This window comes from Hyla sarda, chromosome 1 (genome assembly GCF_029499605.1).
Source record: "Hyla sarda isolate aHylSar1 chromosome 1, aHylSar1.hap1, whole genome shotgun sequence".
NCBI classification, from domain to species: domain Eukaryota; kingdom Metazoa; phylum Chordata; class Amphibia; order Anura; family Hylidae; genus Hyla; species Hyla sarda.
The window spans coordinates 288,198,453-288,211,371 of record NC_079189.1 but is presented as its reverse complement, the minus strand read 5'-3'; the positions used below and the strand labels follow the sequence as shown (position 1 = coordinate 288,211,371).

Below are 12,919 nucleotides of genomic sequence, written 5' to 3'. Positions count from 1 at the left end.
ACGGCATATCACTAGGATATGTCATAATTATTAAATGTGGGGGACTGACTGCACTTACACCACCAAGAATTAGAATGAAGGTTCCACAGCGCTTAAAGGGGTTATCCAGGAATAGAAAAACAGAGCTAATTTCTTTCATAAACCGCTCCCAGTTTGTCTCCAAGTTGGGTGTGGTTCTGCAGTTCAGTTCTATTGAAGTGAATGGAGCCAAGTTATAATACCACACACAACCTGGGGACAGACGTGGAGCTGTTTGATGAGAGAAATTAGCTCAATTTACTTCCTTATTAACCCCTTTAGAGCATACCTATTGTTTAAGGTAACTATTTAGAATTAGCTGTCTTGTGTATACATGAGGAGCAGCACTATTTATGACCGTAATATAACCTGCATATGGCATTTCTCACCAGTTTTCCCCTCTGCAGACTCCATCTCAAATTTTTTGTTGTCTCTAAGCTAGTGGGTGGCAACTATCTGCAATTACAGTGATCCCTCAACATACGATGGTAATTCGTTCCAAATGAACCATCGTTACTTCAATCCATCGAATGTTGAGGAATCTGGGCAATAATAATATAGAAAGTTATACTCACGTGTCCCCGCCGCTCCAGACCATCACCGCTGCCCTGCATCGTCGCTCTCCATTGCCACGATGTTGCTGCACACACCGCTCCTATTGGATGATGGGAAGGCGTGCGTGGCGAGGTGATGACAACAAAAGAGAGCGACGGCCATGCAGCGGAGCATGAAGAGGACGGTCTGGAATGTCGGGGACAGGTGAGTGCCACTCACCGGAGCACATGGGGCACATTAAGCGGCTACTCGGCGGCAGCTGAAGCAGTCTGCGCTGCCGGATAGCCGTTTATGCGATGGCCCCGACATATAAAAGCATCGTATGTTGATGCTGCCTTCAACATACGATGGCCTCTGAGAGGCCATTGTATGTTGAAATGGTCGTATGTCGGGGCCATCGTAGGTACACACACAGAGGAGGGGATCTTACTACCTTTTATCTCAATAGCACACCCTAAGATGCAGCAACAGCGTGGAATGCATTAAAGAACAAAATGTATGGAGCAGTGAATCAAGTACTGGTGTGAGATCTAGTACTCACAATAAACATTTGTAATCTCTTAGCAGTCTCTGTTTGCATCTTGCTCTCCATTTTCATTTCTCCCCTCTCTATAGATGTGTATAGGCAGCATGAAATTAAATCCTTCAGTGAGCTGCTAATCCATTTTATAAAAACAAAAGAGAATTGAGCTGTTTTTCAGAGTGAGTGAAAGTTTAGGAGGGGGGGGGGAGCAGGAAAAAGCCTGATAAGAGAGGAAAAAAATGTATTAATAAGATATGTAAGAAAGTTTCTTTCTTCACTTTTACTAATGATTTATGCAAAGTATAGTGCTTATTTAATCCCTTCTCATAAACATTTTTTAAGAAAAAACAAATGAATTGCTCTTTATCCAATAAAGCCCCATAGCAACCATTTAGATTGTTAATTACATTTTTCAAAGGCCTTTTGAAAAATTAAATAGGCAATTTGATTGGTTGCTATGGGCAACTGGTCAACTTTTCCTCTGCCAACCTTTTGATAAATCTCCCCTATGGTATAACAATGATACAAATTGGGTATCTCTATACTCATACTGACTCACAGAATATAGATAACATGCCATTTATACCGCATGGTGAACGGCATTAAAGGGATACTCCGGTGGAAAACATTTTTTTTTTTTTAAATCAACTGGACAGATTTGTAAATTAATAGAAAATGATCGTGTGCAGCTCACAACACAAATGTCCGAGGTCAATGTGGTTATAACCAATACCCAATGGTCTAAATATGCCACAATAGTAGGAAAAAAGATAACAACACCTCAAGGACACCCCCATTAAAAAAGGTGCATTATGTTTGGAGAATTAAAAAAGACTGTGCTTCAATTTCATAGAGAATTTTTTTTAAAACACACACACACACACACACACACACACATATATATATATATATATATATATATATATATATATATATATTACATAAAACACATATATAAGCCCTGATAACTCAGATTCTACCACTGGGCCATAGTGGGAGAAATAATAGTATAAATGTAGCACTGTTATTTAAATGGGGTATATACAATTAAATAGCAGACTGCAGTATGGATAGTGCCGATAACGAACCATTGAATCGGCAGCTGACAATCCGGCACTTTATGTGTGGTGTTGTTATAATTTATGTCCGCTCCTTAGTATGTATAAACAGTTCTCAACAGTTGTAGGATATCCACCAATATACAGTTCTTATGATAGGTCTCACCGGTAATATAGTCGCTGGTCTCATGCTGCAACGGACCTACTCAGATGTCCTGCGGCTGTTTCCTCTGGCTGCACTTGCTGGCTCAGTACTGGCGCTACGATGTCTCGTTGGGACACAGTCGGCAGTAGATTTTAAAGTAAGTGCTGCATGCACTATATTCGCTATTATCCCACAAGGTTACCTGTGTCACTACTCTGGCAGGAGTGTGATAGCTCTTGCACAGCATTCCCCGGCCAATAACGGGTGATGTCAGAGGATTCGGGCAGACTTAGGCGGACATCAAATGCATTTGTTGGATAAATGGAAGCCGTGAACGGATGAAAGTTCCTTTTAACAGGTAAGAGTGCAGTGTACAGACTTGCTCTAGACGTGTTTCAGGGGTTCAGTGGTAAGTCCAGACATCTTTTTGGTGTTGATTCAAGGCAGAAGAATACAGTCCACAAAACTGTCCAAGTCTCCTCCTCATGTAATCTCCTTGCTACTGGGGTCAAACACTGAGGAGCAGAGATCTCCACACACAACACAACAGCAGTTGCCGACTGCGTCCCAGGGGGACATCGCAGCGCCCATACTGAGCCAGCAAGCTATTACAGTCAGTGCTGCAGTCAGATTTGCTGACCGCAAGCGTATCCCTGTCTCTGCTGCCGGCACCACTGCAGTTCGCATTCCGAGATGCAAATGCATGCAACCACCGGGTCTCTCCTCACTTCCTTGCCACTCTTCTCCTCCGCTCTCCGTGTCTACCAGAGCGCGCAAGATAGATTTTTCAAATTTAAAGGGCCAGCACACCATTGATTGGTGATAGTCTCTTTTGACCCTATATAATCCCGCACTTACATTAATCCTTGCCAGATCTTTGTGCCTTTATTGCCTAAGAGAAAGTGTTCACTTGTGTCTTGCCTTGTCGTGTATCTGACCCCTTGCTACGCATTCGGACCTTGCTCCTGTGCCATCTGCCTTCTGACCTCTTGCTGAGTGATCTGGCCTTGCATCATTGCCATCAGCCTAGACCTCCTGCCTTTCCTGACTTCATCTGTGACTCGTCCTTCCTTTGCCACGTTAAACCTTTGCTGCCTGTGTGGACGAGTCGTATCAGGGGTAGCAACCTGCCACAGCAAGTCCATCCCGCTTTGCGGCAGGCTCTGGGGAAAACCAGCGGCACCTTAGACTCCGCTCCCTGGTTACGGCTCACACCATCATCCTCACAGGTCAGTGGATCCACCTCACCAGAGCCGTAACAGTAAGATCCGGCCATGGATCCTGCCAGGGTGCCTCTGCCGGATGTTTCTGACCTCACTTCTATTGTGGCCAAACAGTCCCAGCAAAGTGTGCAACAAGCACAGCAGTTGAATCAACTATCCAAGATAATGCAGCAGCTCCTCACGGTCCAGCAGCAGTAACTACAGCAGCAGCAACAGCAGCAACAGCCACAACCTGCTCCAGTGGTTCCACCGGTGTCTGCAGCATCCGTTGGTCCAAAACTACGTTTATCCCTACCGACGAAGTATGAAGGGGATCCTAAATTGAGCAGGGAATTCATGACCCAGTGCTCCATGCATGTCAAACTGATGGCCGATCAGTTCCCGACGGTCTCTGCTTTCTTGGACTCTAGTTCTGCAGGGAATTTCATCAATGCATCCCAGGTCCACAAGCATCATCTTCTGGTGACACGGCTCAGCAAACCCCTATACATCTCCTCAATCAACGGTGAAAGTTTGAACCTCACGGTACAATACCGCACGGATCCTCTGACAATGCATGTGGGAGTTTTACACAAAGAGAAGATCATTTTCTATGTGCTTCCTTTTTGTACTATGCGGTTCTCTTGAGTTTACCTTGGTTGCAACTTCCTGCACAGGTTCTCAATTGGCAAACTGGTGAAGTCTCTCTCTGGGGTCAAGGCTGTCAAAATCTCTGCCTGTTTGCACCGCAATTGAAGCACTCTCTTCCTTCACCTTCTTCTCTGCTGGGTCTGCCCTCTCCTTATCAGGACTTTGCTGATGTGTTGTGCGAGAAACAGCCCGAAAGTCTTCCTCCACATCGACCCTATGATTGTCCTACTGAGCTTCTGCCTGGTACTACACCTCCCCGGGGAAGAATCTACCCCCTGTCGGTGCCTGAAACGCAAGCCATGTCTCAGTATATTAAGGAGAATCTCCAGAAAGGTTTTATCCAGAAATCCTCCTCTCCTGCCAGAGTTGGATTATTTTCCGTGGAGAAGAAGGACGGCTCTCTTCGTCATTGCATTGACTACTGTGGTCTCAATAAAATTACCATCAAGAATCAGTATTCTTTTCCTATTATTTCTGAGCATTGTACAGGCCATACAATGCTTTCTTGGATTTGCCAATTATTATAGACAGTTCATTCCACATTTCTCCTCCTTGACTGCTCCGATTGTGGCTCTCACCAAGAAAAACAGTAATCCCAAGTCCTTGTCCCCAGAAGCAGAAGAGTCTTTTACCTATTTGAAATCTGCCTTCGCTTCTGCACCTGTTCTGTCTAGACCCAACCCAGAAAAGCTGTTCTTTCTTGAAGTAGGTGCCTCTTCAGTAGGAGCTGGCGCCATCTTAACTCAAAAGTCCTCCAGAGGTAAAATGGCAACTTGTGGCTTCTTTTCTAAGATGTTCTCACCTGCTGAAAGAAACTATTCTATTGAAGATCGGCCATTAAGCTTGCCTTAGAATAGTGGCATCACTTGTTTGAAGGATCATCTCATCTTGTCAGTATCTACATGGACCATAAAAATCTTTTATATCTTCAGTCAGCATAGCGTCTGAACGCCCGGCAGGCCAGATGGTCTATTTTATTTTCCTGGTTTAATTTCTTTATTCATTTTCGACCTGTGGACAAGAATGCCAGAGCTGATGCTCTTTCTAGAGCTTCTGATGTAAAAGATCTGGACTCTACTCCTCGGCATATTGTTCCTCCTGAACGCATGATTACGGTGGTGCCTGTTGTTCTTTAGCAAGTCCCTCTTTTGTGCCTCCTCATCTGAGACGCAAATTGTTGTATTGGGGCCATTCTTCTTTACTAACCAGGCATGCTGGAGTATGGCAATCAATTCAATTTATCACCCGACATTACTGGTGGCCGAACCTGGAGCGTGATGTCACTGATTTTGTACATTCCTGTACGTGACCGTGACAAGACTCCTCGGCTCATGCGGGTCTTTTACTTCCTTTGCCCTTGGTCTCACATTGCAATGTACTTTGTCACCAATTTGCCTCCCTCCTGCAACAACACAGTCATTTGGGTGGTGGTTGATCGTTTTTCCAAGATGGCTCATTTTGTGCCCCTCTCTGGACTTCCTTCTGCTCCCCAACTGGTGGATCAATTCCTTCAACATATCTTTTGTTTGCATGGCCTACCATTTCACATTGTCTCTGATCGTGGAGTTCAGTTTGTTTCCAAATTCTGGCAGGCTCTCTGCTCTCGTCTCAAAATCAAGCTTGACTTCTCTTCTGCATACCACCCCCAGTCCAACAGTCAGGTAGAGAGGGTGAATCAAATTATCAGAGATTATCTACATCATTTTGTTTCTGCTCGACAAGACGATTGGGACAACCTGCTTCCCTGGGCATTCATATAACCACCAGGACTCTGAAGCTACTAAAACGTCCCCGTTCTACATTGTCTATGGCCGTCACCCTCGTCCTCTTCTTCAAGTTCCTTCTGAAGTACCTGCAGTGCATATTCTGTTACGGGACTTTTCTTCTATTTGGTAAGAAACTCGGCGCTCTTTAATTCTTGCATCCACCCGCATGAAGTAGCAGGCAGACAAAAAGAGAAGACCTCCCCCGATCTTTTCACCTGGTGACAAAGTCTGATTACCCGCCAAGTATATTCATTTCAAGATTCCCAGCTACAAATTGGGTTCCCGCTTCCTGGGTCCTTTCAAAGTCATGCAACGCATTAATCCTGTGTCTTACAAACTTCATCTGCCTCCATCTCTACGAATTCAGAACTCGTTTCTCTCCTCAAACCCGTTATTCTTAATCGTTTTTCTCATGGGGATGTCTCTTACACTGTTGTCTATGGTTCCTCTGACATCTTTGAAGTCAAAGAGATTTTGGCCACCAAGATCATCAGAGGAAAACACTCTTCTTGGTGGATTGGAAGGGGTTCGGGCCTGAAGAAAGATCTTGGGAACTTGAAGAGAACATACAGGACCAATGTCTGATTCATTGGTTCCTGCGGCCCAAAAAGAGGGGGAAACCTAAGGGGGGTACTATTACAGTCAGTGCTGCGGTCAGACTTGCTGACCGCAAGCGCATCCCTGTCTCTGCTGTCGGTGCTGCTGCAGTTCGCATCCCGCGATGCAAATGCATGCGACCACCGGGTCTCTCCTCCCCTCCTCACCACTCTGTTTTCTCCCCTCTCTGTGTCTGCCGGCGTGCGCGTCCCCGCCTCCTGAGTTTCATGCACGCTGGCTCTTTAAAATTTACAGGACCAGCGCAACATTGATTGGTGCTAGTCCCTTTTGACCCTATATAAACCCGCACTTCCTTTAATCCTTGCCAGATCTTTGTGCCTGTATTGCCTAAGAGAAAGTGTTTACTTGTGTCTTGCCTTGCCTTGCCATGTATCTGACCCCTTGCTACGTATCCTGACCTTGCTCCTGTGCTGCCTGCCTTCTGACCTCTTGCTATGTGACCTTGCATCATTGCCCCCAGCTCAGACCTCCTGCCTGTCCTGACTTTGTCTGTGCCTCATCCTTCCTGTGCCACATTATATCTCGGCTGCCTGTGGGGATTAGTCGTATCAGAGGTAGCAAACTGGGTGCCGCCTGCCGCAACAAGTCCACCCCGCTTTGCGGTGGGCACTGGTGAAAAACAGCGGCACCTTAGACTCTGCTCCCTGGTATGGCCCACGCCATCATCCTCACAGGTCAGTGGATCCACGGTCTTTTTTCAATTCCCTAAACATTATGCACCATTTTTAATGGTGGTGTCCTTGAGGTGTGGTTATTTTTTTTCATACAGACTTGTAAATGACTTCTATTTAAAAATCTTAATCCTTCCAGTACTTATCAGCTGATGTATACTACAGAAGAAGTTGTATTTCTTTTTGGCATTCTTTTCTGTCTGACCTCAGTGCTCTCTTTGTCCATGTCAGGAACCGTCCAGAGTACAAGCAAATCCCCATAGCAATCCTCTACTGCTCTGGACAGTTCCTGACATGGACAGAGGTGTTAGCAGAGAGCACTGTGGTCAGACAGAAAGAAAGAAACTCAACTTCCTCTGTAGTATGCAGCAGCTGATAAGTAATGGAAGGATTAAGATTTTTAAACAGAAGTCATTTACAAATCTTTTTAACTTTGTGGCCCCAGTTGATTTAAAAAGAACCCCTTTAAAAAGAGTACCCCTTTAAAAATAAAAAGTGAAAAACCGTGGCAGAATTTTTGTTTAATTATGCCTCCAAAAATTTAATAAAAAATTATCAGAAAATGATTTCCCCCATAAAAGTAACAATGAACAAGCCCCCACAATGCTTAAATCAAATTAAAAATAATGTATTCAAATTATGCCCAAAATGGTTCCAGCAAAATCTGCTCTAAATATGTAAAATGGTACTTATTCCCCTATATAAATTCCTTGAGGGTATTATTTCCAAAATGTTTTTTTTAATTATTATTATTAGGGATGGGGTGGGTGGTGTTTCGTATGTTTTGGCACTTCAACTATTTCTATTATGCAAACCCGATATGGTGCCTGAAAAACAGCTTAATAATGGAAGGCCACCTTTTTGCGCTCTGGGGCTACATATTGGGTATTCTAATACAGATTTAGGGTAATAAATACTCATATAAAATTTTTGTTAATACCTGCTTAAAAATTTAAAAAATTGCAAAAAAGTTGACATTTTACATTTTACCTTCACTTCACCCTAATTTTTTAAACAACCTAAAGGGTTAACAATGTTTCAAAATCCTCTTATGAATTATTTTACAATGATATTAGGATTATTAGCATTCAGATTTTTCAAATCCACTCAGAAATGAACAGATCCGTTAAAAAAATAAATTTTAAAAAATTGCATTAGAATTGTAAAAAGTTGCTGCTAAACCTCTAAGCCCTCTAACGTCCTAAAAAATGAAAGGATGTTTTCCAAATGATGTCAACATGAAGTAGACAAGATATTTTGCAAATGTGAATTATTAGCTAATTTATTTGGCATGTCTATCTTTTTTAAAAGCAGATAATGTCACATTTTTTAAAATGCTAATCTTCCAAATTTTTATAACCAAATAAATGCAAATTGTATAGATTCAATCAACTCAATGTCCAAAAGAATCTTTCAGAAATAAACACCTAACGATAGACACCGTGACATATGTTGCAATACAAGACATCAGCTTTATTAAGCCAAAAACGTATAAACAATATTAAAAGACATTAAAAGACCATCAACAGTAAGACTGCAGGACTTGCTGAAGCGAAAAAAATACCATATAAAATAATGTATTGCACATATATCATTATTGCACCTGTAAACAAAGACCCACACTTGGGCCAATACTGGTAATAAATAGATTAAATGCCAAGGAAAAAATATGTCAACTTAATGGGGGAGATTTATCAAAACCTGTCCAGAGGAAAAGTTGCTGAGTTGCCCATAGCAACCAATTAGCTTATTTTATTTTTAACAAGGCCTCTGCAAAAGGAAAGAAGTGATCTGATTGGTTGCTATGGGCAACTCAGCAACTTTTCCTCTAGACAGGTTTTGATAAATTTCCCCCAATATGTTGTCTACGAATGAGAGACACAGACTTGTACATGCAACATTCAAGAAAGGAAAAAGCCACGAGTGTGAATAAGTCCCACCGGAATCCCAGGGTATGCACCAAGCAACAAACAATAGACTGCTGGTATTACATATCCACAGATCCCAACATAATAAAGGTAAGTAAATGGGAATATCACACAGGTAACTCACCTCACGGAGATGTAAAGTCTCTCTTACCCGCAAACATCAAGTCTACCCCAACACCATTTTGCACTTAATGCTTCATCAGGGATTCATGGGACTTATACACACTCGTGACTTTTTCCTTTCTTGGATGTTGCATGTACAAGTCTGTGTCTCTCATTCTTAGACCACATATTAAGTTTACATATTTTTTTTCTTGGCATTTTATCTATTTGTTACCAGTATTGGCCCAAGTGTGGGTCTTTGTTTACAAGTTTAGGTGCAATAGTGCTATCTATGCAATACATTATTTATGTGGTATTTTTTTTGCTTCAGCAAATCCTGCAGTCTGACTGTTGCTGGTCTTTAATGTCTTTTAATATAGTCTATATGTTTTCGGTTTAATAAAGCTGATGTCTTGTATTGCAACATGTGTCTCAGTGTCTTCCAAATTTTTGCAACATTTTGGAGTTTTTCACTAATAGCTGAAGGTATCGACCAAAATTTACCCCTTAAATAAAGTACAATGGGGGAGATTTATGATTGCTTTTAGAGCATTTTTTTTTGTCTATGTTTTGGCGCAGTTCAGGCGCAAGCATCATATTTAGCGACTTTTATGCGTCTTTTGATATAGACAGTTTCACTCTTTTTGCCTCCCCGTAGAACTTTTTCTTTTTGACCATGCAGTGGTCATGTATTTATCATTTGCGACTTTTGTCAAAAGTCGCTATTTTGTGCGTAAATGTACTTATTTAGGTGCAAAGCTACACCACCTACCAGTAGGCCTGAGAATCACTTCTACCTTCCGCAATTCAACCTCTAACCTCTTGTGGACGACAACATCCCACTCCCCTTCTATGACATGTGCTCAGGAGCTGAGCGCGGGTCATAGCTGGGTGGTCCTGGTGGCTATCTGCCACCAGGAACCATCTCTAATGTCAGACATCACCGATCACAGTGATGCCCGGCCTTAACCCCTTAGACACCGCAATCAAATTGGATTGTAGCGTCTAAAATGCAAGTAAAAATGTTCCGGCAACTCTGTGAAATTAAGTAAAAACACTTAACCTGACAAATTCAGGACCGAGGAAAGTGTCTACTTCCCTCCCTCACAAGCGTCTAGAAAAAGTGTATGTGGTAGAGCTTTTCCCACCACAGCAGAGCTGCACAAAATTCATCATCCTGCTGCACCTTTTTGATAAATAAGATGCACGATAGTCAAACCCACCACCCAAATAAACAGGGGAAAATAGCTGTACCATAGACATACTTTGATAAATCTGGGCCAATGTCTCACAAAAAAACTCTAAAAATTACTTGGATACATTACAGCATCCCAAAGTTATTAGCACATAATTAGATGTAGTAATAAAACTCCATACCCTCTTTTTGCACTACCAGAGAATTTGTGGGAAACGCAGACAGCATTATGATCTAATTTCAGTTATGGAATTGCAAATCAGTATGGCTGTAATCCCTCGCCTGCCACATCAGTTAAAACAAGTAAGAAGAATTAGAAGGCATAAATAAGAACCTCTATCTAATAGCCTATGTTGCACTATATAAGCAAATAAAATTACAAAATGAACAAAGGATGAGTTAAAAAGAAGTAAAATAGTAGTAAGGGAAAGATATAGCAGAGATGGGAAAGAAGGGGTGTTTAACCCCTTAACGACGAAGGACGTATATTTACGTCCTGCGCCAGCTCCCACAATATGAAACGGGATTGCGCCGCGATCCCACATCATATCGCGTCGGTCCCGGCGCTCATCAACGGCCGGGACCCGCGGCTAATACCACACATCGCCGGTCGCGGCGATGTGGGGTATTAACCCTTTAGAAGCGGCGGTCAAAGCTTACCGCCGCTTCTAAAGTGAAAGTGACCCGGCTGCTCAGTCGGGCTGTTCGGGACCGCTGCGGTGAAATCACGGCGTCCCGAACAGCTTACAGGACACCGGGAGGGCCCTTACCTGCCTCCTCGGTGTCCGATCGGCGAATGACTGCTCCGTGCCTGAGATCCAGGCAGGAGCAGTCAAGCGCCGATAACACTGATCACAGGCGTGTTAATACACGCCTGTGATCTGTGTAAAAGATCAGTGTGTGCAGTGTTATAGGTCCCTATGGGAACTATAACACTGCAAAAAAAAAGTAAAAAAAAAGTTTTAATAAAGGTCATTTAACCCCTTCCCTAATAAAAGTTTGAATCACCCCCCTTTTCCCATAAAAAAAATAAAACAGTGTAAAAAAAAATAAAAATAAACATATGTGGTATCGCCGCGTGCGTAAATGTCTGAACTATAAAAATATATTGTTAATTAAACCGCACGGTCAATGGCGTACGCGCAAAAAAATTCCAAAGTCAAAAAAAGCACATTTTGGTCACTTTTTATACCATTAAAAAATGAATAAAAAGTGATCAAAAAGTCCGATCAAAACAAAAATCATACCGATAAAAACTTCAGATCATGGCGCAAAAAATGAGTCCACATACCGCCCTGTATGTGGAAAAATAAAAAAAAGTTATAGGGGTCAGAAGATGACATTTTTAAACGTATAAATTTTCCTGCATGTAGTTATGATTTTTTCCAGAAGTGCGACAAAATCAAACCTATATAAGTAGGGTATCATTTTAACCGTATGGACCTACAGAATAATAATAAGGTGTAATTTTTACCGAAATATGCACTGCGTAGAAACGGAAGCCCACAAAATTTACAAAATGGCGTTTTTTCTTCGATTTTGTCGCACAATGATTTTTTTTTCAGTTTCGCCGTGCATTTTTGGGTAAAATGACTAATGTCACTTCAAAGTAGAATTGGCGATGCAAAAAATAAGCCATAATATGGATTTTTAGGTGGAAAATTGAAAGGGTTATGATTTTTAAAAGGTAAGGAGGAAAAAACGAAAGTGCAAAAACTGAAAAACCCTGAGTCCTTAAGGGGTTAAGGTAAGCTTGGTGAATCCTGTAATATGAGCAAGGATAGTAGATCAACTTGACTATGGGCTGGTGGATCACTAACTAATTCATACTCTAATTCTTATAGGAAGGGTGGATATAATATTTCCACAGATTATGGAAATTATTTTTTGCTTTTTCTTCCTTGTGGATTGATATTTTTATTCAGTTACGAAGGAGTAGATACATTTTTCTGAAAAACATTTTAGGTGGAGTGAGTGGAGAAAGTCAAATTAGTAAAATATTCTTTGCGGCAGCTGCTGTAACACGGTGTAACAAATTCCATACTCACTTGGCTGCTTTTATATTTTTGGGGTCTAACTATTCAAAGATTGTTCACATCGGGTTTTGTGTTCAAAAATTCAGGATGTACTGTCTTCCAAAACTTCTGAATATAGAAAGGCAGTTTTAAAGATATGAGGCTTCGTTTTTACTGGCTCCCCTTGTCAATGGTCTGGTCAAGTATGACAGGATACATTCAGTCATTTGTTTGCTATAAACTGACATCCTGTTCCATCCATCTGTAATCTCCAGACTTGGCAATAACATCTCAAGTTGTGACCAATGTCGGCATCCGATTAACAAAAAATCTCAACTTTGACACAGAAAAAGAGAAGGGTTTGGAAAAACATTAGTGCTTTGTGTCTATTTGCACATGTAATTTATTTCCCCTTTACTAAAAATAAGGTGAACATTTATGTTGACTTTGTAGTTCAAAGTTAATATAGCAG

At 41.8% G+C, this 12,919-nt stretch overlaps 1 protein-coding gene across 6 annotated transcripts in view; it reads left to right on the top strand.

Moving 5' to 3' along the window:
• The window catches only part of COMP (cartilage oligomeric matrix protein), a 231,355-nt gene that overhangs the window by 118,690 nt on the left and 99,746 nt on the right, over positions 1 to 12,919 (top strand). Inside the window, exon 1 of one of the 6 annotated variants that reach the window (XM_056574845.1) lies at positions 2,405 to 2,456. The exons of 3 other annotated variants lie outside the window; for them this stretch is intronic. Coding sequence is in view for 1 of the 3 variants with exons in the window: in XM_056574836.1 (XP_056430811.1) it covers positions 9,100 to 9,225 (126 nt within the window). In the remaining 2 variants the exon portion in view is untranslated. Of the gene's footprint in view, positions 1 to 2,404; positions 2,457 to 2,477; positions 2,658 to 9,094; positions 9,226 to 12,919 lie in introns of those variants that run through there. 2 more of the 6 variants (XM_056574849.1, XM_056574836.1) reach the window with 2 other exon arrangements.